Here is a 27,103-nt window from a genome sequence, read left to right on the forward strand (position 1 = left end):
TATGTGCAACAAGGCGGTGTGCCACCTGCCGGGCAACCTCTTCCCTGTCTGTTTACGTTTAAAGAGGATTACTTCGGGATTTTGCACAGCCAAGCAGCCTTACATCAGAACATAAGAACAGCCCTGCTGGATCAGGCCCAAGGCCCATCTAGTCCAGCATCCTGTTTCACACAGTGGCCCACCAGATACTGCTGGAAGCCACACTCTCTCCTGCTGTTACTCCCCTGCAACTGGTACTCAGAGGCATCTGCCTTTGAGGCTGGAGGTGGCCTATAACCCTCCGACTAGTAGCCGATGGTAGACCTCTCTTCCATGATAGACCTCTATTCCACCCTTCTTCTGGGTGCCCAAATTTTGTGGCACAAACACAACTTCAGTCTGGATGTCAGCCAGTGTCCTTCTGCTTGGCTTTGTCTGTATCCGTGACTCCAAGGGATGAGGTTGGAGCTAAGTGGTATAGCACTTGCTTTGCATGCAGAAGGTCCCAGGTTCAATCCTTACCATCTCCAGGTAGAGCTGGGGAAGATTCTTCTCTCCTAGCTAAAAGACACTCACCCAAAGGGCATAAGAAGGGAAGTCTGGAGAGGGAAAGATGGTCTTGCTATTCATTCCCATATGTGATGAAATGGCCCTATTTTGTTCTAGGTGAAGTAAATTTCACAGCCAGTGCTGAGGCCCTGAGCTCTGATCAGCTCTGTGGGAATGAATTAGTGGAGATACCCACGAAAGGACAAAAGGACATTGTGATCAAACCCCTCTTAGTCGAGGTACGTGAGATGCATTAATGTGTGCAGAAGAGAAAAGTGAAAACATAAATTGAATTGCAAATACTTCTGCAGGGAGTCAACCCCACCAGAATGATTGATTGATTGACTGATTGATTGATTAAGTGCTGTCAAGTCAGCGTCAACTCTTAGTGACCACATAGATAGATTCTCTCCAGGATGATCTTTCTTCAACTTGGCCTTTAAGGTCTCTCAGTGGTGCATTCATTTTGGGCCCATAGGGTTGCCCAAAACAAAAGCAAAACAAGCCAGACTCAAAGCAATTCAAAGCAGGACAATACAAAATATACAATAATATTTATTCAAATAATAGTTTTGTAAAAGATCAAAGATCAATAAAATGGAGTCAAATATTGCCTTGTTTTTATCTGGTGAGATTTTACTCCATTTTACTGATCTTTGATGTTTTACAAAGCTATTATTTGAATACATATACTGCATATCTTGTACATTTTGTCCAGTTTGAAATACTTTGTCCTGGTTTGAAGAGCTTTTGTCCATAGGCCAGGAGCTTTCCCAGACAGCAGGCTTGACGGTGGTTTTTCTGCGAGTCTCTACTGAGAGTTCGAAGTTGCCCCAAAAGACCGACGGGAAAAGTGCCATTTTGTACCCTGGATATAAATTGGGCTACACCCTAACATGCGATGAAAAATCCAATGGCTCTCAGGGACTTCAGGGTAAATTTGGCACACCTCCATTCTGGAGGAGATGTGAACTAAAAGCTAGGTGTGAAAAACTCCCAACCCTTCAAGATTGGTCTGGAGTTTCCAGAATTGGCATCCAGATTACTACTGAAAGCAGTTCTAGGTATTTTAATGGTCTGATACTGTGAAAACTATAGGAAAAAAATATTCAGAAAATAATCCTTCAAGAATAGCTTCAGTCACTCCAGGCTTATCGGGGTCAGAATTATTTGGGCACCAAACAAGGCCACACCCCAACAGGTGGCTCCTTGTTAAGAGTCCCTAGGTCTCCTCCTCCCCTTCACCTTTGCTACCTCTTGCTCACCTGTGTTCTGCTGTCCCCAAAGTGGTGAGTATTAAGAACAGAACAGGAGTAACCAGGAGCAATCCCCATCCCAGGGTATTTAAGAGAATGCCTTCTTTGCTTTGAGCCACACTGTCCATTGAGATCAGCTGCAGAGGTCTATCCCTGCCAAAATAAGAGCCTCTCCATCTCTGACAGTTTCCAAAGAGATCCTCCGAATATATGGGCTATTTGTACAGACCTAGTTTGCATTGCTTCAGACTACCTTGTCAATTTGTGTTGGAAGGAAGAATTGAATTGGGGACTTCCCAACCATTACACTACTGCCTTAGTCCTCTAGCACCAAAGAGAACCGTCTTTGTCTTTGCACCAGTATCCTTACACAAATGATCTGCATGCAAAAAGGCATATTGGATTTGCTGCAAGGAAGCTAGTCCGTTTTTATGCATGGGGCGACAGAGCAGGCTTATCTTCATCCAGAAGTACCTAAATCATGAGAGGCAGTGCATTGGCCATTTAACTTGTAAGTAGCCCACACAGGTCATCTGAAAATTAACTGGCCAGGGAGGTACCACTCATTTGAGAGGTGGCTTGCTGGCCATTAAGGTTGTGTTCAACAGGAATGAACTTCAGACACAAAAGCAAGGAGCTCAGTCAGAGATTTCAACTGTCAGGGCTCCCTACTGTCATGTCTGAACTCATTTCAATAGTGCCCGACAGAAGGCATACAATATCAGGTCCAACATGCCCACTGGAATGTCCTGACTGCCAGGTTGGTCTCTGGGTCATCTAGGAGAGACCATATTATTCCTGTGTTGGAAGAACTACACTGGCTGCCGATACGTTTCTGGGCAAAATACAAGGTGTTGGTTATTACCTATAAAGCCCTCAGCAGCTTAGGCCCTGGGTATTTAAGGGAATGTCTTCTTCACCATGAGCCCCACCCCGTTAAGATCATCTGGAGAGGTTCTCCATTGCTGCCCCGGACTTTGGAATGCGCTCCCTGTTGAAATAAGAGCCTCCCCATCTCTGGCAACTTTTAGAAAGGCACTGAAGACACATTCATTCACCCAGGCTTTTAATTAGATCTATGGTTTTGAATTATTTTAATTTTAATGATTTTAATGTTCTAAAGGATTTTAATTGTAAACTGCCCAGGCAAGATATTATTCTGTCATGGAATCTCCAGCGCACTCTGCTTGTACTGTTCCCATTTTCTATATGGCCTCTACCATGTTTCATCCCATGCCTATCTTATGTAAATTCTATTTCCTCCCTCCCTCCCCCTTTCTCAGCATAGGTGATCTATGCAGCTACCTGCTTACTTGCTCTCACCTTTCTTCTCTTTTTCCTCCCTCTTCTCTTCATGAAGCCTGAAGGGGTTGAGAAGGAAGTGGTCTTCAGCAACCTGCTCTGCGCCGCTGGTAAGTGCCTTTTGGTGCCCCCTCCTCCTATATCCCAGTAAGTGGGAACCTGTCAACTTTCAGGGCCCTAACTAGTTAAAGCTAAGTGTGGGTAAAGAATCAGAAAACCAAAGAATGTAGAGCTGGATGGGATCCTGGAGGTCTTCTAGGCTAATTCCTTGCTCAGTACGGGACATAGCTACAGCATCCCTGGGACTGGACAGGGATGCTGTAGCTGTCGAGTCTCTTTTCAAAAACGTACAGTGAATGTGAGCCCACTACTGTATGAGGCAGGCCCTTCCACTGGCAAACAGTACTTACAGTTAGGAAATTCTCCCTAGTGTTCAGCCTTAGTCTGTACAGGTGGCCCTCGCTATCCATAGTCTTGGCACCTGCGGTTCCACAGACCTGTGGTCAGGAGACCCAACCTCCTTATACCCAGTTTGGAAAATAGTGGAAATTCACCTATCTGCAGTTCCTGGGTGGCCGGAAATGATCTCTGAGATCATTTCCAGCCACCATTTTGCTAAACGGAGCCATTTTGTGACTCTCTTGTTTTTTTTAAAAAAATCCCTGTAGTTTTTCACAGATTTAACTTCCTTTGTCATTTCCAGCCACCATTTTGCTAAACAGAGCCATTTTGTGACTTTTGTTCACAAAATGAACAAAAGTCACAAATCCCCACATTTTTCACAGAAAATTGGAGAACTTGGGGTTGGGGGGTAGGGAACATTGGTGGAAAGCTGGAGACCTTGAGAGCACGATACGGCACTTTATTTCACTTATTTCTTTTGGCCTTTTTTGTGCTCTGGGAACCTAAATCCCGCCCCCCCTTCCTATTCACTTAAGGTCTCATTATCCATGCTTGTAGCCAAGAACAGACACCGCCCCCCACCCCCGATGGATGAGGGCCACCTGTAATTTCAACCCCCAGTTCTAGTCCTGCCCTCAACAGCAACAAAGAGCAAGTCTGCTCCTTCTCCCATATGGCAGCCCTTCAGATACCTGAAGATGGCTATCATATCTCCCCTGAGTCTTTCCTTCCTCAGGCTAAACATACCCAGCTCCTTCAACTGTCAGTTGTAGACTTGGTGTGCAGAACTTGGTGTTGATCGTTATGTGCATTTTAAATATTTTTGCTGTGGAGTTTTGTTATGTCTTTATGATGCAGTGTGAGGATATGTGGGTGGTGAAAGGTTAAAGGCTCTCAACTGATATTGTTTTGATTGTTTTGAATGTTGAATGTTTTTTTTCAAATATTGTTTTAAAAATTTTAAATTGTGTTTTACATTTCTTGCTTTTAAATTTTTGTTTTGTTTTGCTTTTGTTTTTAATCAATGTTTTACTTTTTTAATCTTGTTGTAAACCGCCCAGAGACATAAGTTTTGGGCGGTGTAAAAATATGATAGATAGATAGATAGATAGATAGATAGATAGATAATAAAGGAGTTTTTAAGTGACAGAGAGAGGCTGCAGTAGTGGGACCCCTCCTGCCTGTAGCTGGAGGCAAACCCTGTTTGGAACATTGGGAGGAGATGACAGTTAACTGGCTTGTCATGAGAAGGAATAGTTCCAGGGCAGAGCCACCATTGAGCATTCGGGTGCAAAGAACCTGGGCCGACAATGAAAAGAGCCAGCGTGGTGTAGTGGCTAGAGTGCTGGACTAGGACAGAGAGACCCGAGTTCCAATCCCCATTCAGCCATGAGACTTGCTGGGTGACTCTGGGCCAGTCACTTCTCTCTCAGCCCAGCCTACTTCACAGGGTTGTTGAGAGGAGAAACCTAAGTATGTAGTACACTGCTCTGGGCTCCTTGGAGGAAGAGGGGGATATAAATGTAAGATGATGATGATGATGAAGGGCCGCCGATGCTCACTTTGTGCATTCCTTCACATGCAAAGGGGGCATGGCCCGATAGCCATAGGACGTGCCCCAGTCAGCCCTCCCGACTGAGTTTTCAGCCAGTATTTGCTGACTGAATGTGTTTATTTCCCTTTCGCTCCCTCGCTGGCTGGAAATGTGATTGGGAGGGCTGGGGCGGGCCCTATGGCTATCAGGCCACTGGCAGCCCGGGTTCCTTGAACCCTCCTGCGTAATGGTGGCTCTGCACTGGAACTATTACTTCTCATGACAAGCCAGTTAACTAGCATCTCCTCCCAATGTTGCTGGAAATGAGCTCCTCTCCCGAGCCCGGGCCATGCCCCGTTTGTGTGTGATGTCACACACATCACACTAGGTGTGGACCAGACATCAGCTGCCCTTCCGCTGGCTACGCCACCGAATAGTTCCACCTTATTCTGCCATGGTCAGACCTCCCCTGGAATACTGTGTGTGATGTCACACACACAGGGGGTGTGGACCAGGCTGCAGCGAGCCCGTTCGAGCTCTCCGGAGTTCATTTCCAGCCGGTGTTTATTATTCATTCATTCATTCAATGTCTATACTGCCCTTCCAAAAATGGCTTAGGGCAGTTTGCTGGCTGGCTGCATTTATTTCCCTTTCTCTCCCTGCTGGAAATGCTGGCTGGAAATGCGATCAGGAGGGATGGGGCGGGCCCCCCGGGTATCGGGCCATGCACCCTTTACACGTGATGTCATACGCATGGACACCACGTGCGGAGGTGGTTCGGATGCTGTCACGTGCATGGACATTGTGTGCGAGGTCTGCCAGCAGGAGAGACATGAGCTGCCCTTCTGCTGGCTACGCCACTGAATAGTTCCACTCTATTCTGCAATGGTCAGACCTCCCCTGGAATACTGTGTCTATCTAGCTGGGGGCCCCTCCCCTGTGACATTTCTTTGGGACTCCAAAGTTCTTCTTTTAAGGCTTCCTCCGCCCCCGCTGAGGAATAGCAAAAATCATATAATGCTGCCTTGTAAATCTGCTGCCACCACGCAGGTTCCCCAGGTGTCACTTGTAGTAACTAATGGCAAGGACCAGCCATGTAGGAGCTGGTAGAAAAGAGACTCTATCACACCTTCTGTAAACATAACAATGCCAAAGTGTTTGCTTAAAAGTGCCTTTCAAGGTTTCAGAGTACAGGTGAACCCCGTTATCTCCGAGGGTTCTGTTCTGTTCTCAGAACAGATGTTGTTATGTTCAGCTGGCCTCTAGTGATGCCCCATGCACATGATGTCACATGCACGGGAGCATGGCTTGGGCGATGCTCAGATGCCCAGAGCGAGCTCTCTGCCGTCCATTTCAGGCAGTCTTTATTTCCCTTTGTCTCCTTCCAGCGAGGGAGAGAAGGAGAAATAAATGCTCTCAGGCAGCAAGCGCTGCCTGAAATGGAAGGGGGAGAGCTCACTCGGGGCTCTTTGGAACCCAGGCCATGTCCCCGTACGTGTGATATCACGCGCAAAGTACATTTCTATCCTGCCCCATACAAAAAGGTCCCTGGGGCGGGTCACCATCTAAAAACAACCATTAAAACATTGACATGATTAAAACAATTTAAAATACAAATAAAACCTTTAAAACCCAAAGCTTTAAAACTATAAACTTTTAAAAACGTTTTGCCCACGCTGGCCAGGCAGGTGCTGCAGCTGCCTTTTACTGCCAAAAAACCCACAAGTCTGAAAAGACACACGACAATGAAGAAAATAAATTTGACAATGATTTCTCAAACTAGTTGGAGAAGAGAATAAAAGCAGGGTGCGGAACAAGGAGAGATGGCAATATTGGAAGGGAACTGGCTCAATCAAAACTCTCTCTGTTTTGCTTGCAGAAAATGCGCAGACGGCACCGGTTTCTCTAAAGTTACCAGAAAACGTAGTTGAGGGTTCAGCCAGGGCCTTCGTCAGTATCTTGGGTAAGTCATATACAGTTCTGAGGCTTTACACACAGGATTTTTATTCCGAATCCACTCCTGATTGGAGTGTGCCAGTCCACATATTAGCTAGATTTACCCCAAAGACCCTGCAGGCTATCAAGGACCAGGACAGACAGAACTTTGTTTCCCCCTGAAAGGAGGCTGAGAATTCTGGCTTAGCCCGGCTTAAAAAACCCCTCTAGTTTCAGAGGCTTTGTGCAGGGGGTGGGGGGGACCAGGGCTTTTGTTATGCCCTGCAGTTTTCTCTGTCATGTGTGAGGTGGTCATGCCAGTAAATCAGCATTTTTCAAAACTCCTTGAAGGGGAGTTTGACGGCTGTTTGGGGTATGGTCTGCTCTAAGTGATTTGCAATTGCAAGTGCTGGGGGCAAGGAGGTGTTGTTGCAGATTGGTGATACTCTGTTGAGGGAGGGGGAAGGAGAAATTGCTGGGGGAGTGGGAGGGAGAAATTCCTGAGTTCAACACAAGCACAAACTGCAAAACGTGAGTCTTCCTATGTTTTACATAGGCTCTAGATATGCAGAATGGATGTAACCTGCGCCCTTTTCATGTCTAAGCTGATTCCATTAGGTGTGGGCGGGAGCGAACATGAGGTGCTGAAGGCAATCACTCACAAAGGCAAGGGTTAAGCATCCTGCTGTTTGATCCATCTGTCTGGCAACTCATCACGCTGTCCTTCCGCTCTTAGCTGTCAAACTAAAAAAGAAAAAAGAAAAGCTCTCCTCTTCCTCTGTGGTTTGATTTGTGAGTGGTTGGAAGAAAAACCCGGAGCAAGTAGGTGGGAACACACAGGAGAAAGATCTGCCAGGGAGTGCTGGGAGGAGCTGACAGCTATGTGAACTGTCAATGTAATCCCCCGAATTAAACATCTTGCAAATCTGCTGCGAAGCAGATTCACTCTTCAGATACACATCAAGCCATATGTGAGTAACTCCCTGGTGGCTGCTAGGGGTTTGCACGGAACTGGCTGGCCCGGTTCGGTCCGGCACCCCCTCGAACCCCCCCCAGTTCGGTCCGGCCTGGGGTGGGGTTCACAAACAACGAAACAAAAAAGTTAGATTTTTTTTTAACTTACCTCCTTCAGGTGAGTTGTTGGAGGCAACGGGGGGGGTGCGGTTTCCCCACAGAGGTTGCCCCTCCCCCTGCTGGCCACCCTTACAGCCCAAACCAGCCCATTCGGCCGGCTCTCCGACCCATTCGGGCCTTCCCCCTCCGACACAGTGGCCATTTTGGAGGCCGCCACACCTGCAATTGGTCTCTGCGTGACCCAGGCCACGCAGAGGCCAACAGGTTCAACATCGAACCTGTTTGCTGCTACTCGTTTACTATTCTTTACTATTACTATTATTCGAGGCTGCCATATTACACAAAGCAATATGTGTGGTAGGAGCCCTGCCCACACTGCTGCACGGTTATAAATAGCGTTGGGAGAGTTGCCTCTCAGGGCAGCTGCACTGCAGTGTAAATGTGCACAAACATAGTTGGACAATAGAATGCCCATCGGAAATCATTTTTTCCACCATATTGGTTGGAAAAGCAAGCTCTATCTAACCACTAGAAGCATAGGAAGCTGTCATATATCGAATCAGACCATTGGTCCATCTAGCTGAGTATTGGCTACACAGAGTGGAAGGGACAGGCAGGGGTCTCTCTCAGCCCCATCTTGGTGATACCAGGAAGGGAAATTGGAACCTTCTGCATGCAGAAGCTCTTCCCAGAGTGACCCCATCCCCTCAGGGGAATAGCTTAAAGTGCTCACACATGTAGTCTCCCATAGGCAACACTCCTTTGTAACCCATGTGCTGACAGTCAGATACAACTCAAATTCACAGGACATGGAAGAGAGTCCTAAGAGACCCTGATGGTGTTTGGTTTTTCCCCTGGCCTGCCGTGTTGTTTCAAGATGGTGGCCACTCAAACCATAGATAACATCCCTTTGTAACTCTTGGGTTGGTAAAGGTAAAGTGTGCCGTCGAGTCAGTGTCGACTCCTGGTGACCACAGAGCCCTGTGGCTGTCTTTGGAAGAATACAGGAGGGAGGGAGAATGGAGGGACAATCCATCTCCCAAGCAGTATGAGATGATGCCTTTCAGCTTCTCCGTATATCACTGCTGCCCGATATAGTCTGGGAAACATACCAGCAAGGATTCGAACCAGCGACCTCTGGCTTAGTAGTCAAGTCATTTCCCCACTGAGCCTTTAGGTGGCTGCCTTGTGTTGGTAGGTAGTCAGATACAAACCCAATTCACAGGGCATGGGTGTGTGTGTCAGTGCACTCCTGTTTTTTTGCTTTTTGTTTTTGCCAATCTGCAATTTTGGTTCAAGATGACAGCCACTCAGAGTGTAGGCAATACCCCTTTGTGACCCATGTGCAGTCCAGTACAAACCAAATTCACAGCACATGGGCCCTAGTGTGCGTTCTTGTAACATGGATTCTCAGATGTTCCTGACTACAACTCCCATAACCCCTCATCCTCAGCTGCAATGACCCTTGACTGGGGATGAGGGGTCAACATCTGAGAATCCCTGTTACACGGAACACTGGCCCTAGGTATGACCTGCCATGTTAAAAGAAGTAGGTGCCATTCATTCTACGTGTCTGAATTACTTTCACATAATTTAACTTCAGGAAATCTAAGCATTGCATGATGCTGCCCTGGATGGCTTCTTCATCTATGCTATCTGTGATGTTAGGGCAGCTTTTCTCCCCATCCCAAAGTCCTGATCCCCTGCCTTTCTCTTCTTCCACCATCTCAGGGGACATCATGGGCACAGCCCTGCAGAACCTGCACAAGCTTCTCAAGTTGCCCTATGGCTGTGGAGAGCAGAACATGGCCCTCTTTGCACCCAACATCTACGTCCTGGACTACCTGAATAAGACTGGGCAGCTATCGGAGGAGACCAAGTCCAAGGCCATTGGAAACTTGGTCGCTGGTGAGGAGACTCTTGGGACTCTGCAGTGGGATTTCCCTCCGGTTGTGTTTTTGTTGGGGTTTGTGATTACTTAGCCAAGTGCCAAGGAAGCTACCACTCCAGTTACAGGGTGTGGAGTTTGGTTGCTGCAGCTATTTAAAGAACATGCATGGAGATCATCGTAGAGCCGGCCTGCTCAGCTTAGTCCTTCCTGCAGATGCTGTCTACAAGTCCCATAATCCCTGGCTATTGGCCCCTGTGGCTGGGGATTATGGGAGTTGTAGTCCAAAAACAGCTGTGAGGAGGGGTTCATGCTCGGCTGCCGGGTGCAGGTCACATTCATGCTCGGCTGCCCAGCGTGGTGCGGAAACCACACTACCAGGGACAGACTAAAGAGGATTTGGGTGTGGTGGCCCTGGTCCCCCGCCCAGAAGTCCAGGGTTAAGAGTGCCTCTGCCAACATCTGCTGCAGAGCTGCAGCCTGAGATCCCTGCTTTAAGCTGAGTTATTGATGGGGGGTGATTCTAATAATTGGAGCTACCTGAGCACACTTGCTTGGCTTTTGAACCTACTTCGCACGGTACAGTGCTGGGAAATGAAAACAAATATATCAGCGGTGATTTTTCCATGTAACAATGTGGGAGCACCTGTTCATTAAACAGTATGTTACATTCTAAGGAGGAGGAGGAGGAGGAGGAGATATTTATTTAGGCTTCAGTAGTGTGCAGATTTAACTAACACATTGAGAGACAGTGGAGGGTAATGATAGGAACATAGGAAGCTGCTGTATACTGAATCAGACCATTGGTCTATCTAGCACAGTATTGTCTTCACAGACTGGCAGCAGCTTCTCCAAGGTTGCAGGCAGGAATCTCTCCCAGTCCTATCTTGGAGAAGCCAGGAAGGGAACTTGAAACCTTCTGCTCTTCCCAGAGCAGCTCATCTTACAGTGCTGCTCACATTTCTAGTCTCCCATTCATATGCAGCCAGGGCCCTGCTTAGCTAAGGGGACAAGTCATGCTTGCTACCACAAGACTAGAAAGCGGGGCGGGGGGGGGGCGGCATAGCTCAATTGTAGAGCATCTATTTTGCATGCCAAAGACTCCAGGTTCATCCCCTGGCATCTCCAAGTCTGGTAAAATGTGCTGTCGAGTAGATGTCAACCTCTGCCGACCACAGAGCCCTGTGGTTGTCTCTAGTAGAATACAGGAGGGGTTGACCATTGCCTCCTCCCACATAGTATGAGATGATGCCTTTCAGCATCTCCCTATATCGCTGCTGCCCAATATAGGTGTTTCCCATAGTTTGGGAGACATACCAGTGGGGATTCGAACCGGCAACCTCTGGCTTGCTAGTCAAGTCATTCCCCACTGCGCCATCAGGTCGGGTAGGGCTGGGAAAACCCCTGCCTGAAACCTTGGAGAGCTGCTGCCAGACAACACAGTAACACGGAGCTAGCTGTACCAATGTCTGACCCAGTATAAGGCATCTATCTATGTCTGTCGTGGCATATTAATAATTAATTCTCCTGGGTGTGCATGTGCGTCCCAGAGCCCAGCAGATTGGCTGGGCAGTGGACGCGCCTGATTGGCTGGGGTGCACCCAGGACGATTGGTTGCCGTGGAGGCCAGATGTGGCGGGCGGCCGCAGAGGCAAGGCCCAGGAGGGGGGAAAGAAAGCGGGGGGCAGAAGCGGCAGTGGGGTGGAGAGGTGGCTGGGCTTGGAAGCAGAGACTGGGGCAGAAGCGAGGAGAGAGGTAACCGCCGGCCCCAAAGAGCGTACAGATGCTCTGTGCGGGGTCGGCTAGTATTAATAATACTTTTTGAAGTGTCCGCTAGATGCTATCTTAATATAATCCCTGCAGCAACCTCTGCAGTGCCAGTGGCTGACTACGCAACACGATGTGAACATCGCATGCCATTTTGTGTGCACAGTTGCGCACGAGCACTGTCGCGCACCTGCAAAATGGCGCTGAAGACCTTTGCACAAGAGTAACCCTCTTTTTCCTGATGTTGTGCAATGGCGCTCTTGCACATTGCAGGCACACAGTGTTGCAGTGTGCCCATGACGTTGCATAGTATGTCAGCCAGCGAGTAGGGATGTGCATGAACCGAGGTTCGTGCACAGGTTCAGTGCTGTCCTGGGGTGCGCAACACCATGCTGACCATGAAAATGGCTTCCGCATAGCAGATGCTATGTGCGTGCCAGCGCCATGCACGGATTGTTGCAGGGAGTGCCATTGCAGCAGGAAGCTGCATAGGGTGACGGACCTGTGCACGAACAGAGTATTCTCCCCGTATTGAAGCTGAGAGGGGTAACATGGCTAGCACCACCTAGTATGTCTATGGCAGAAGCTAGAGTCAGGCCAGGGATATTCTGGTCTGTAACTCACATCTGCTACACCAGCATAACTGAGAGATGACATTTTAAAAATCAGGACCGCCCTTCCCAAATGCAGAAGTGGGGCTGGGGGGGAAGTTGAGACCATCTGCATAAAGCCCGGCTCGGAAGCACCTTTCATGAAGGGGGATGCAGCTTTGCACACAAGAACATTTCCTCTCCGTTTCAGGCTACCAGAGACAGCTGAACTTCAAGCAGGCCGACGGCTCCTACAGTACCTTCACTCACCAGCCTGGGAATTCCTGGTGAGCCTGCCCATTGCAGCCTTCTGTTCAGGGTTGTGTGCGTGGTGAGATCCACAGGAGTTAAGAACCTCGGTTCTCTTTCTCCCCCACTTCCCACACACTGACTGCTACTGCTTCCAGTGTTTCTAGATCCTGCTTTTCAACAAAAGTTCTCAGAGCAGTTTGCATAGAAAAATAAATCAGATGGTTCCCTTTCCCCAAAGGTCAGGTAAAGTAAAGTTGTGCCATCGAGTCGGTGTCGACTCCTGGCGACCACAGAGCCATGTGGTTTTCTTTGCTGGAATACAGGAGGAGTTTATTACAGTCTGAAAAGGAAACAGAAGGCAGACGCCAGCCACCACCCCTGGAGGGATGCTATGCAGGGGGTGGATAGGGCCTGTTGCTCTCTTTCTGCTAAGTATAAGGGAATCACCATTTTAAAAGGTGGCTCTTTGCCCATTTAACAAGGCTTCACTCATTCATTGCATATTGCTTGCTTGCTTTCTTTGTTTTAGGTTAGCAGAGCAGAAGCTATTGAATGATACACAGCCTACACAAACTATAGAGAGAGTTGCTCTCCGACTACTAAATATAAGAGCATCAACACATTAAAAGGTGCCTCTTTGCCCAGTTAGCTGAGATGATTCTCAAGCTGTGTGCCCTAAGAGGGCTGAAGATCGTTCCCTGTCCCCAAGGGGCTCACAATTTAGAAAGGAAACAGAAAGTCGATAGCTGCAAGAGCCACTAGAGGAACGCTAGGCTGGCCTTGGATAAGCAGGGGTTGCTCTCCCCCTGCTAAATAGAAGAGAATCACCACTTTGCCCCTTTTCTCCCTCCCTCTCCCCCCTCCCTCGATGTTTCTAGTCCTCATGGCTGTGAATTGATACTTGAAACGCCTTGAAACATCTTAGGAACCAGAGAGGAGAGGCTGCCTTTTCCAGGGGTTAGAAAGGGTGGCACACTAGTGTTCGGCATTCGGCAAATGTCCCTGCCCCTTTTCTTCCCTTTTGAAGCACACTAAATTAGGCAAAATAGCAGAACTTGCCCGATACATTGTGTAGAATAAAGGATGTGGTGCAGATGAGAAAAAAGAATTGACAGAAGTTGAGGAAAATGGGTTGCTTTGGTACTGAGCACAGAGTCCTGTATAACACATGACCCTACTTATCAGAAGGTCAACAAACCAAAACTTTCTCTATTTTTTAAAATTTAATTATAAATCTACAAACCCACAAGGAAACCTCTCCATTTACATATATCACTTGTGATGGAGACAACCCTAACACAAGGGATCCCACAGAGAGTGGATCATGTAAACAGAGGCAGCTTGTCCATGAAGTGAGGAAGAGAGGCAACCGCCTCAGGTGACACCTCTTCAGTGGGGCGGGGAGTGTGAGCATCCCCGCCCCACCCCATACCACCAAAGGATCATCTCACCTGCCTGCCACTCCATGGTTCCTGGCCAACCCCCATCTTCTCTCTGGCCCCACCTCCCTCAGTGCCCTGCCCTAGGAACAGAGGAAACGGCCTTATACCAAGTCAGACCTGACGTCCATCTAGCTCAGTATTGTCTAGAGTGGCTAGTAGAAGCTCTCCATGATTTCAGGCAGGAGTCTTTCCCAGCCCTTCCTGGAGATGCTACCAGGGATTGAACCTGGGACCGTCGGCACGCAAGTCCTATGGTGGATTAGGGTCAGGACATCCTAAAACATCCTTCGCCATCTCCCCACTGCCCTAAGGACAGGCTTTAAATTGCAGATTAGCACAAGGCTAGATGCTCCTTTTAAGCCTCGAGCCCATCTGCGGTCAAACATCCCAGTGCACTGAGGAAGGTGGGACTGGCCCCACCTCCTGATGTTGGCCTGGGTGTGAGAGGGCTGGGCCAGTGACATGTAGATGTTGCCTAGACAGTGCCCCTCTTGAGCTGGTACTTGTTGCAGAGACATATGGCATCCACTCGGGGTCCTACTCAGTGATGTCGTTGCAAACCCAGAAGTGCAGGCGCTCTCCATGACAGCCCCCATAGCTATACCCACCCTGGCCATCATGCCATCATGTCCCAATGGCCACACCCAGATAAACCCCCCAAATCATTTTTTTTGGGGGGGGGGGTACTTTTACAAGAAGTCAAGGGTCATGCCAGTTCCAGGGAATGTATTAGAATGAATGTCAGGGAATGCCCACTGAAATGCACTAGTTCCTTCCAAATGGCCATAGGAATGCATGGATTTCTGATGATCCTGTTCTAAGTAAGTTCACTCCTCTATGCATATTACACCTTTCCGTGATGGATGCTTTGCAGGTGATTAATGGAAAACAGTGGTGACACCTCCCCAGCCACCCCCCCCCAAAAAGATCCTTGGCTTCCACCCAGAATCCTCTGCTTCCACCAGTGCAAACAGCAGTTGAGCTACAGAGCAAAAGTCCACAGACTTGCCTTCATATCAGAGAGCCCTATTTATTCCATATACGTGAAGGCACCTTCCCCTTCAACAGTAGCAAACCCCCCTTGAGTAGAGAGAGATCTCCCTTCAGAAGATCTAGCTGGGCAAGCTCATGGGCTTGGAAGAGAGGGGTGATGCTGTCCTTTGCTTTGGACTGTCTTGCAGGCTGACGGCTTTTGTGCTCAAGTCCTTTGCTCAGGCGAAGCGCATGATCTATATCCAAGAGACGCACATCTCGGATGCGCTGGCCGCACTGGCTGCCAGGCAGAAGCAGAACGGCTGCTTCCTTAGCACCGGGCAGCTCTTCCACATCGCCATCAAGGTAGGGAGGCAAGGAAATGGGGATAACTTTCTGGTCTCGGCACAACAGAGTGGAATGATCGACATTGCAATTTTCGGGATGTTGCTTCTGTTGGCCTTTGTGGCTCTGGATTAAGTAAGGAAATCTCGTGGGACCCTCATCACAAGTATGGACCAGGATCTGCAACAAAACGTTGCAGTATAATCCTGGTGTGCATGTAGTACATGAGCCTGTGGTACCTCTCATGTGGTACATGAGCTGAGCTTGGTGAAAATGTTGGGGCTTGTGACTGTCTTGAGGGAGTCTTCTTCAAGCTGATAAATAGCCCACTTTTTTTTAAGGACCCCCTCTCTGCTCCTCACCACTGAGTTCCATTAGCTCCACCCACCTGGTTGTCTGTTAAGTGCCCTCTGAATCCACAAACATCCCGCTCTATTGTGGTACATTTGGGCAGCTTCAGGTTGGGTTTTTTGGTCCCCCTTTGTTCCCCCCCCTCTTTTTTTTGTTAAACTGATGTATCTTCAGGTGGCCCCGAGTCTGCCAGTACCTCCCTCTTACCTGCAGGTGCTCCGATTATGCCTCCGTAAGGATAGTAACATTTCCAGCTCTTTTGGAAATAGATATAAGATACTTTGCTGTTGATTTTTGCTAGGGTGGGCTAGCAATTGAAATAAATAAAACAGTTGTCTCTAGAACCATCAACCACATTCACATTCAACTGCTACTACTACGAATATTTGTATACCGCTCTTCAACCAAAGCTCCCAAAGCGGTTTACATAGAAAATTAAATAATACATAAATTAGATGGCCCCTGGTTGCCAAAGGGCTCACAGTCTAAAAAGAAACATGAAACATATCAGGCAAAAAGAAAATAGCCACTGGAGGGATGCTATGCTGGGGTTGGATAGTCAGTTCTCGCCCTGCTAAATATGAGAGAATCACCACTTTAAAAGGTGTCTCTTTGCTCAGTTAGCAGGGGCAACAAACATTTCTGGCATTTAACAGCTGCTGTGGCACACTAAGCATCATCTTTACTGATGGTTTTTCTTACTGTGGGTTAATAAATATTCAATTATGTATGCGTTTTTTTAATGATTGTTGCAAACAAAGATACAATGAATGGGTGGGAAAGTAATGAAGTTCTTCTCTCTCATCATCGCATGTGCAATGTGTGCAAATTACAATCACACACCACTGTGCAATTCCAGATGTCTCTTTAAAAAGACCCTGAAAGGGAGAGATAGAGAATTATGCCCTGGAAGATATCATGATGTAGTAGTGAAGGGGAAAAGCAAATAGGATTGGGAAGTCTTGTGGAATTGAAGCAGAGGTGTGTATATGTGTGTGTGTCTATTTGCATGAAAACCACAGTGAAGAGGACCAATGCAATCCTATTATTATAGAAAATCAGGAGTCATAGACTGACATACAGAGCAGAGATGTACCAGTGCAGTGAGAGAGCAGCCTAACAAAACTTCCCAATTGCACTGGTGCAACGGGGAAGCAATTTCATTCTGATGCCTTCCCCTTCCCCAGGAAGCCCTCTGTGCCACCCAGTAATATATCCCAAAGGGCTGCACAACTCTCAGGGACGTATTTCCATGTGGCACAGAGGGCTTCCTGGGAAGAGGGTGTCCTAGATTGCCACTTCCTCACTGTACTGGTGGCTGATGTCAGGATCCAGACAGCAGGTGCTAGGCAACCGTTGCCAAGGGAGTGTGGAATGTTGGGATGGAGGCTGTTGAGGAAAGGAGAGTTGGGGAAGACGGTGGAAGAGAGGAGCAGGAAGAGGGGGAAAGGGGATGGACGGGAGAAGGGAAGAGCTGGCATGTTGGTGGACCATCAGGAGACCAGCAAGGGACAGGATAGCTGTGAGGAGCAGGCAGGGACAGGAGGCCTGCCACCCAAGTGTCTTAAAAGACTCGTCCTGTAGGAAATGCATAACGTCTGCCCTGAACCATCTGGGCCACTGTGTGTGCACACTGTTAGACTGAGGGCTATTGGGCAAAAGGACAGTATAGTTGCTTCCGTGGTGTGGGGAAAGGGAGACTTTGTAAAACCTAAAAGTCTTGAAATAGAAAGAGAACTTGTTCCATACTCGTGTTTGTTTGGACTCCCTAACATCCTTCTCGGGTTCCTTTTAAATGAACCCATGGATTGGCTTCCACCTGCCACACATCTTGGGTCTGTATCTCAGCCACTATAGTGTGAAAGCATGACGGTTATCGAGGTGGTAGACCATTGATCTGGAGAGGAGCTCTAGGGAAATGCTGAAGGGCCTTCCAGCTCTGCCTGGAGCTCACAGCCTCTTGCCTTCCTCCCTCCAGGGTGGGGTTGATGATGAGGCCACGCTCTCTGCCTACATCGCCATTGCTTTGCTGGAGATTCCTCTGCCTGTCACTGTAAGTACCCCTCTCCTCCCTCTCTCCCTCCAAGCCCAAGGATGCTCCCCACAATACAGAATTCTCCCTAGCAAATTGCCAATTCCTGCCCTGAGCAGAGGGTTGGACCAGGAGAGGGTTGGATTCCAAGGTCCCGTCCAACGCTACAGTTCCGTGATTCTATGGAACTGAATAGCCAGTGGGGCATTGGCACAGTAGAGGGGCTGCCTGGACTCCGTTTCTCCTGCATTCAGTTTCCTGGACAGACATGAAGTAAACCGCTGGTGGCTGAGCCTCTGCTGCCTTCTCTCCTCAGCACGCAGTGGTGCGCAACGCTTTGTTCTGCTTGGAGACGGCAGCACAGGCGCAAGATCTCAACGTCTACACCCAGGCCTTGCTGGCGTACGCCTTTTCCTTAGCAGGGAAGGAGGACAAGAGGGAACAGCTCTTGCGGGCCCTTGATGGAAAAGCTGTGAAAGAAGGTGAGAAGCGAAATGAAATGAATAATAAATCTTCCAGGGTTTTTGTTAGGATTTTGTGACCAGTGAACGTTGGAACAGTCTGCCTCATGCTGTGGAAGGCTCTTCTTCACTAGAGGTTTTCAGGCAGATGCTGCAGCAGTTCCCTGCACTGAGCTGGGGGTTGGGCTAGACGACCTCTAAGGCCCTTTCAGCTCCACATACATTATCTTGGATTTTTAGCTCTTGAAAATTCCGAGATAATGTATGTGAATCCTCAAAGTGATAGACTGTAGAAATATTAAACATTGTCATTGACTGACATCCTGAGTAATGATGCATTTGTGCAACGAACAAATTTGCATTTTGAGAGCCAGCGTGGTGGTGTGGTTAGAGTGCTGGACTAGGACCGAGGAGACCCGAGTTCAAATCCCCACTCAGCCATGATACTAGCTGGGTGACTCTGGGCCAGTCATGTCTCTCTCCGCGTAACCTACTTCACAGGGTTGTTGTGAGGAGAAACTCAAGTATGTAGTACACCGCTCTGGGCTCCTTGGAGGAAAAGCGGGATATAAATGTAATAATAATAATAATAATAATTTGCGCAAGAAGATCACGTAGCTTATTAAATCATGGCAATTTTCAGAACAGAACGCTTCTGCTCTTGTGCAAAGGTTCCCTGAAGAACACATCAAAAACGCATGCGCAACAAGGTGTTGCCCGTGTTCAAATTGTTTGCACTAATGCAGGAGTTCCCAACCTTTGTAAACGGTACCCCTTCTGTCACAAACTTTCAACTCAGGTACCCTCGGAGATTTTTTGTGTGTGTGGACATAGATTTTACGTTTATCTGTCCTAGTTATTTCAATGGGCGTACTCAGGAGTAACTTATTTTTTATTTTATTTTGTTGTGTTTCTATGTAAAATGCTTTTAGAACTTTTTGAAAAGCATTTCCTTGGCTGCTGGACCTATCTGTCAGAATGGCTGCGAGGAGGTGGGGAGGGATGCTGCCCATCATTCCTTCCCCTCCTGTGGGGATGTGCAAATCGGCTCAAGGTCGAGCCGGTTCGCCATCGAACCAGGCTGGCTCAAGGGGTCACCCTCGAGCCGGACCAGGCTCGGTTCGGCTTGACCTTTTAAAATAACTCACCGCTGGGCCCGGGGTAATTTTTCTGTGGTCTCTGAAGCTTCCCCCTCCCCCTGCCGGCCTCCCCCAGGTCGTTTCAGCCCATTTTCAAGCCTTTCCAGCCCTGTCCTGGCTCGCAGCGGCCGTTTTGAAGGCTACCACGCATGGGCTATTTGCGTGCCCAGGTCATAACTTTAAACCGGGTGTTTCAAAAGGCCTGTGGTGATACCTGTTCCAATCACTCCTCATTCCTTCTGTCTCTGAAGAGGACGGCTCCATTCACTGGCAGCGACCCGGGAAGCAGGAGGAGGAGAACGCTGACCTGTCTTTCTATCGGCCCCGTGCCCCCTCTGCGGAGGTGGAGATGACAGCCTATGTGCTGCTTGCTCACCTCACCAAACAGCCGGCACCATCCCAGGAGGACCTGACCACAGCGTCCAAGATTGTCAAATGGCTTAGCAGGCAGCAGAACCCCACGGGTGGTTTCTCTTCCACACAGGTAAGTTCCTTCCCTCTAAGAACCTCGTACCAGAAAAACTTTAAAATGGGCCCCCCTCATGAAGTAAAGAAATCTTAAATGAGGCTGAATAGTGGTAACAAAACGCATTTTGTGTGTCTGTGTGTGTGTGTGTGTGTGCGCGCGCGCGCCACAATAGAAAATCATCCTAATTTTTTTTTTAAGGTTTTGTAAATGGACGATGCAAGAGAAAGACATGCTGTTTTGGTAGCTCCAGGTCTTAACACTCACATCAATTTCGGAGGATGAATACAACTGAAGGAAGCCTGGGCAGGTGTGCGGCTGGGGAAGTCAGTCATGTGACTTGCCTCTGACACCCCCCCCACAAGGCAGTGGGACCCCAGACAACAGTCTCCCCTTGCCCTATTATAGTTACGCCCCTGGGGCAGAACCGCATAGGCCCACTGGAGATGTCCCCACAATTCACATTCCGCAGCTTGGAATTCTCAGCGCTGGGAATGGGGTCACAAGATTGTGGAGATGATCAGAGCATGCCAGTGCTTCCTCAGCTGCACTGGCTTCTATTCTGCTTCCGAGTCCAATCCAAAGTTCTGGTTTTCACCCCTAAAGCCCCCTAAATGGCTTGGGACCAGGCTACCGGAGAGAGCGCGTTGCCCCATATGTCATCTACCCAGACCTTGAGATCTTCAGAGGCCCTGCTCCAAGGATCCCCACCAAAGGAGCTGAGGCAGGTGACTACTAGGGAGAGGACCTTTTGGGTGGCGGCATCCCATTCGTGGAATAGTCTTCCCAGTGAACCTCGCCTGATGCCATCACTTTTTCCTCTTAGATGCCTAGTGAAGACTTCTCTGTTAAGAACTTTAAAAATAGGTCTTTAAATCATTTTGTATTTGTATTTGAATGGTATGGATTGTATTTTACTTTTGTTTTATCTGTTTCAATTGTATTTGCTCTATTGTGTTATTACAAGCCGCCCAGAGAACAATTTGTTATAGGGCAGCTAACCAAGAAAGTTGTTTTTGAACCTGCTGCCAGGATAGAGCGAGGAGGTACCCAGCCAGTACCCACCTGTTAGCTGGACCCAATCACCTCCTGGGGGGCCAAAGCTAGCATCAGCAATGGGGCCTCCAGTGAGCTTGGGCTCTCGTCACTGTGCAAAGTTGGCATGAGCTTCTGCCATCTTGGATGGATAGATCCCTTCTGCACCGCATATTGTCAGTGAACATGCTGGGAAAGACCCTCTCCCCTTGGTCTCTGTTTCAGGACACGGTGGTGGCACTCCAGGGCTTCTCCCTGTACGGGGTCTCTACCTTCGCCCAGAGCACAGCGGGTGCAAAAGTGACCCTGAAGCACGGAGGGGCCGTCCTGAAGGAGTTCCAGGTGGACAGCAGCAACCGCCTGCTGCTTCAGCGGGAGCCTCTGCCCAGTGTGCCAGGGGACTACAGCTCCGAGGTGACCGGGGAAGGATGCGTCTACATACAGGTGAGTGTCCCAAGAGCCCATGGGAAAGGAAAGGCAGGGCCCAAGGCCAGGTGCTGAAGAGGGCAGCTAATCTCAGTGGAGGACACAGAGGGAGAAATGCACCCTGGTGGAGGACTCTCTCCCTGTAGGGAAAGGGGGTGGGGACTGATATCTGAATATGTATTTTATTTATTTTATTATTATACCATGCTGGAGCCAGCATGGTATAGTGGCTAGAGTGCTGGACTAGGACCGGGGAGACCCGAGTTCAAATCCCCACTCAGCCATGATACTAGCTGGGCGACTCTGGGCCAGTCACTTCTCTCTCAGCCTAACCTACTTCACAGGGTTGTTGTGAGGAGAAACCAAAGTATGTAGTACACCGCTCTGGGCTCCTTGGAGGAAGAGCGGGATATAAAATGTAATTAATTAATTAATTAATTAATACTGAATATCTTCACATATCCATTTTCAAATATCTGAAGGGCTGTCACAGAGAAAGAGTAGGCTGTTTATTGTTGCTCTTGAGAGCAGGATGAGAATGAATGGGTTCATTATAAGGAAGCAGATTTAGATGGGGCATTAGGAAGAATTTCATAACTGTAGGAGCTGTTTGACCGTGGAACATCCTGCCTCATGAAGCACTGGACTCTCCTTCACTGGAAGGCTTCCAGCAGAGACTGGACAGGGACGCTGTAGCAGATTCTTGCATTAAACAGGGGGTTGGACTAGAAAACCTACAAGGTCCATTCCTGGAGGAATGGCAAGATATTTTCCTGAGGGACATCCAAGAGAGAAAGTGGGATGTTGTAATGTAGGAGGGTTAGTTTAAAAGCCTAAAAAGGATGGCAAAGAGTCTTAGGAAGCTGCCTTATATGGAGTCAGACCATTGGTTCATTTAGCTCTGTATTTAACTTACTAACCATTTAACTCATGACCCAGACTGGCAGCAGCTTTTCCAAGGTTGCAGGAAGGAATCTCTCTCAGCCCTATCTTGGAGATGCCAGGGAGGGAACTTGGAACTTTCTGCATACAAAGATGCAGATGCTCGTCCCAGAGTCAGACCATTGGTCCATTTAGCTGGGTATTATCAACTCTGACTGGCAGCAGCTCTCCAGGGTTTCAGCCAGGGATCTTTCCCAATCCTGCTTAGAGATGCTGTCAGGGATCGAACCTGGGACCTTCTGCATGCGAACCACAGATGTTCTGCCATGAGCTACTGTCCTGTTTCCTTTCCAGACCTGCTTGAAATACAACGTGCAGCCTCATCAGGAAGGTGCTCCTTTTGCCCTGCATGTGGACACGATTCCCGAGACCTGCACTTCACCCAAGGCCAGCAGGACATTTGACATTGCGATCAATGTCAGGTAATCAAGGCCAAGGCCGAGTCTGGATCTCTTTGGGGTGTGGATCTGCATACATGAGAGGGGTTGATGGTGGGTCTGGAGGTCCTGGAAGGGCCCGTGTCTTGGGTTTCAGGCGTGTGAAAGGGTTTCCTTTCCCTCTCGGTCCGCAGTTACACAGGCCAACGCCCCGTCTCCAACATGGCGATCATTGATGTTAAGATGCTCTCAGGATACAGCGCACTGAAGCCATCAGTTACAAAGGTACCAGCCCTCTCTCTGCGTCAGACCCCAGCCACAAAGAAGGGCTCCCCTACCCCTTTACACTGGGAGGCGTAAGAACATCAGACCTTCCTTGCTCTCTCGCCCCCCTAATGTCTCTCTGTTCTGTCTCCAAAATCAAATCGCCAGAGACCTCTACATAGGAAGCTGCCTTATGTTGAGTCAGACCACCGATCCATCTAGCTCGGTATTGCCTACTCTGACAGGCAGCAGGGTTCCAGGCAAGGGTCTTTCTTTCCCCGTCTTACCTGGAGATGCAAGAATAGAAACTGGGGCCTCCTGCGTGCCAAGCAGATGCTCCAACCACTAAGCTCTGACCCCATCCCTGAAGAAAGGTGGGCCACTGTGTGGAACAGGATGCTGGACTAGATGGGCCTTGGGCCTGATTCAGCAGGGCTGTTCTTATGAAAGGTAGATAGAAATCTCTGTATTCCAAATCAAATTACTGGTCCGTCTAGCTCAGTATTGCCTATACTGACTGGCAGCAGCTTCTCCAAGGTTGCAGGCAGGGGTCATTCTCAGCTCTACTTGGAGATGTTGTTGGGGACTGAAGCTGGGACCTTCTGCATGCTAAGAAGATCCTCTACCACTGAGTTATGGATGCTCTTGATGAGCATATGAGAATGCGATTTACTGAGTCTGACCATTGGTCCATCTAGCACAGTAGATGGTCCATCTAGCACACTACCATTCTGGCTGGCAGTGCCTGTCCGGGGTTTCATAGAAGAATTCCAGGCGGGGATTTCCCAGGGATTGAACCTGGGACCTTCTGCATGCCAAGCAGATGCTCTACCGCTGAGCTACAGTCCCATCCCCCCCTCAAAAGTGACAGGTTGCCCACAGAGGTATCATGGCTAATAGGCGTTGCTATTCTGATGGCCCAAGACAACTACTAGGAGAGGAGAGCTGGTCTTGTGGTAGCAAGCATGACTTGTCCCCATAGCTAAGCAGGGTCTGCCCTGGTTGCATATGCATGGGAGACTTGATGTGTGAGCCCTGTAAGATATTCCCCTCAGGGGATGGAGCTGCTCTGGGAAGAGCAGAAGGTTCCAAGTTCCCTCCCTGGCAGCATCTCCAAGATAGGGCTGAGAGAGATTCCTGCCTGCAACCTTGGAGAAGCCGCTGCCAGTCTGTGAAGACAATGCTCAGCTAGATGGACCAATGGTCTGACAATATGGCAGCTTCCTAGGTTCCTATATTCCTATGTTAGGGTAGTAGCCATTGCCAGTGGTGTGGCAGCCAACCTTGGGCTGACATGTGACTTGGCCTGGTCTCACACCTCATTTCAGACCTGCTCTGCCTGGCCCATAAGACAGGCTTCGCTTTCCGCGTTTCGTTGCACAAGGTTTGCGAGGGTGGCGGGGACAGTGGCCTGCCGCCATTGCTCAGTAATGATGCAGATCTGCCCATTTTACTGCCCCTCTTTACAGCTGGCAGGTATTGGAAGTGCAGTCAAGAGGACAGAAGTGAAAACCAGCCACGTCCTCCTCTATTTGGAGCAGGTGAGTGAGGAAGGGGTGCAGGGTGAGATCATTCTTCACCATGGGGAGGGGTGGGCTTCTCCATTTCCCTAGAACGGGGTGGCCAAGCTGAGGCTCCCCCCTGATGAGCAAAGAGGCACCCTTTTAAAGTGGTGATTTTCTTTATTTAGCAGGGGGAGAGCAACTGGCCCTATCCAGCCCCAGCACAGCATCCCTCCAGTGGCTGTCACTGGTGTCTATCTTATGTTTCTTTTTGGGGACAGGCAGCCATTTTATTTATTTACTTACTTACTTACTTACTTACTTACTTACTTATTTCTATGTAAGCTGCTTTTAGAACTTTTGTTAAAAAGCGGTATATAAATATTCGTCGTATTGTTGGATGGCAACTCCCATAACCCCTTATAAGGTGATGGGCATTGTCGTCTAACTATGGTAGTGAAGTTGTATGAGTTGTGCATGTATAATGAGTCGTAATCCGAAAGGAAAAGAGAAGGTTGGAAGCACCACCAAGGAGACAAGAGAGAACCTTCAGAAGCCTTCCTGTTCTCTTTAGCAGATCCACCATAAAAGTACTTAGTATATTAGTAGTATTATTAGTTGTAGAAGTAGCAGCAGCAGCAATATATGAGAATGATCACGATTGCATAATGCAGTGATCGTCACTATTTCTCAAGCGGGGGTCCCTTTGGCGAAAATTCTTCGGTCTGAGAGCTGCTCCCCGTTGTTCTGACCTCCACACAGTGCTGGGAGGGCCCTTTAAGAGAGACGGAGCCCTCGCTTGAGAGCTCTAGGAGGCAAGCCCTAGGAAGGGCTACCCTTCCCAGCTCTCTGTGCATGCCTCCCAAGATGGTGCTGAGGCTCAGGAGAGCTCCGATTCCCTTCAAGGCTCCTCCTGGCTCTGGGCAAAGCACAGCACTGTAGGGTGGCAACGGTCACCTCCACATGGTGCTGGGGACACTGTGTGTGCAGAATGCGGGGGAGTAGCAGCAGGAGAGAGGGCAGGCCCTCAACTCCTGCCTGTGGGCTTCCAGCGGCATCTGGTGGGCCACTGTGTGAAGCAGGATGCTGGACTAGATGGGCTTTGGGCCTGATCCAGAGGGGCTGTTCTTGTGGTCTTAATCTTCGGCTTTGGCCATAGCTTCACCTCGGCCCGGTAAACAGCCAGTCAGGGAGCCACACTTAGGGTTGACGAGGGCTACCACTGGCCCTTGGACCTTATACTGAAGAACCCGGCTATATGGGGCCTAGTCAAGACCACAGTGAGGCTTCTGAGGGTTCCCTCTCATTTCTGGTCTCCCTGGCAGTGCTTCCACCCTTCTCTTTTCCTTTTGGATTTCAAGTCATGGCACACCACACCACACACAACCAACCAACCAATTGTTGGAGCACGGCCCCCATTGCCCCCACGTGCAATTTATCCAACCACAGCTGATGAACCTCAGCTGGGCCACCCTGCCACACCTGGGCATCCAGAGTGTGGAAACCTGAGGAGGCAGCAGGGGTGACTCCCCCAGCTGGGAGGAGGTGAGGCAACAGCCTTGGATGGTGCCTGTGCCATGGGGGGCAAGTGTGGGTATCCCCTCCAACCCACACCCACCTGTGCCGCCTACAGTATCTGCCTGGCTCCATTGCTGGCCCTGACTCCTTGCTGCTGCCCTCTTCGTATTTCCCTCCCCTTGCATCCTGGCCCCCTCTCCCGGCATAGATTCTGGCCTTGCCTTCTTTGCCTGCTGGGTCTAATCCCCATCACCTGGCGGCTTTACCTTTTGGGCGCACCACTGTTGTGAGGCAGAGGCAGAGGGTGGAGCTTCAAGAATGGAGCCGCGATCTCATTGCCACCGCTTTCTGAGCTCTAGTAGCAGGCTCACTTGCTCTCTTCCCCCAACACCTTCCACCCACAGACTTGCGTGCTGCACTTTGCTCTCGCTCCCTCCCTGCAGGCCTAGTTCTCGCCAATCTTGAAGTGAGACCTACCTGGGGGCACTCTTGCCTTGAGCCCGTGCAGTGGTCTGCGGGTGTGTTTGTTAACCCGATCAGACCTGACATGATCCCAATGCCTTCCACAGGTGAGCAACGTGACGCAGAGTTACTCCTTCACAGTGGAGCAAGACGTGGCTATCCAGGGCCTGAAGCCTGCCTTGGTGAAAGTCTACGACTACTATGAAACAGGTGAGCGAGAGAGGGATGAAGTACTGCAGGTACTGGCCGGCATGCTGTGCAAAGTTACGTGCACATCGCAACATAGCGTTTGTGCAGTTGTGCAAGAGCATTGTTTCCCTAAATGCAAGAATTGTGCATTTAGTTGCACACTTCTTGCATTCCGTGGAACAGCGCTCTTGCGAATGTTATATTGCGACCTGCTGTGTGAATGTTATATTGTGTCCAGCTGTGCAAACATTATATTGTGACATGAATAGAATGTTGCATTGTATGTCAGCCGCTGGGGCTGTTCTCAGGATGGGAAACTGGCAAGTGTCAGTTACCAGCTTCAGGAGCTATGGAGTACTCCCAGTTTGTGTCTGTCTGCAAAAGCCGAGATAGGAGGAGGGAGACGTGAACATGTGGGAGTCGGGTGCAGGTTCTGGCAGCGTATGCTCCACCTTTGAATGCTGGGAGACTGCAGGTGTGAGCAACGCAAGACACTCCACTTGGGGGATGAGAATATGCAAGCCTGCAGATGGTTCCAAGTTCCCTCCCTGGCACCTCCAAGATAGGGCAGAGAGAGATTCCTGCCTGCAACCTTGGAGAAGCCGCTGCCAGTCTGTGAAGACAATACTGAGCTAGATGGACCAATGGTCTG

The 27,103-nt window shown here is 49.2% G+C and overlaps 1 protein-coding gene and 1 non-coding gene across 4 annotated transcripts in view; one reads left to right on the forward strand and one right to left on the reverse strand.

Moving 5' to 3' along the window:
- LOC128342448 (alpha-2-macroglobulin-like) overlaps positions 1–27,103 on the forward strand; it is a 100,343-nt gene that overhangs the window by 69,633 nt on the left and 3,607 nt on the right. For all 3 annotated transcript variants that reach the window (XM_053289736.1, XM_053289737.1, XM_053289738.1), the window contains 14 exons: positions 646–767; positions 3,145–3,196; positions 6,902–6,985; positions 9,763–9,939; positions 12,488–12,563; positions 15,152–15,308; positions 17,617–17,691; positions 17,987–18,152; positions 19,522–19,754; positions 20,997–21,215; positions 22,434–22,561; positions 22,711–22,801; positions 24,250–24,321; positions 26,370–26,472. In XM_053289736.1, the coding sequence (XP_053145711.1) occupies positions 646–767; positions 3,145–3,196; positions 6,902–6,985; positions 9,763–9,939; positions 12,488–12,563; positions 15,152–15,308; positions 17,617–17,691; positions 17,987–18,152; positions 19,522–19,754; positions 20,997–21,215; positions 22,434–22,561; positions 22,711–22,801; positions 24,250–24,321; positions 26,370–26,472 (1,755 nt within the window). The remainder of the gene's footprint in view (positions 1–645; positions 768–3,144; positions 3,197–6,901; positions 6,986–9,762; positions 9,940–12,487; positions 12,564–15,151; positions 15,309–17,616; positions 17,692–17,986; positions 18,153–19,521; positions 19,755–20,996; positions 21,216–22,433; positions 22,562–22,710; positions 22,802–24,249; positions 24,322–26,369; positions 26,473–27,103) is intronic.
- On the reverse strand, positions 23,556–23,629 carry TRNAA-GGC (transfer RNA alanine (anticodon GGC)). Its single transcript has one exon. It is a non-coding gene; the product is annotated as a tRNA-Ala (tRNA).

The sequence above is a fragment of the Hemicordylus capensis genome, chromosome 2 (assembly GCF_027244095.1).
Source record: "Hemicordylus capensis ecotype Gifberg chromosome 2, rHemCap1.1.pri, whole genome shotgun sequence".
Lineage (NCBI taxonomy): Eukaryota > Metazoa > Chordata > Lepidosauria > Squamata > Cordylidae > Hemicordylus > Hemicordylus capensis.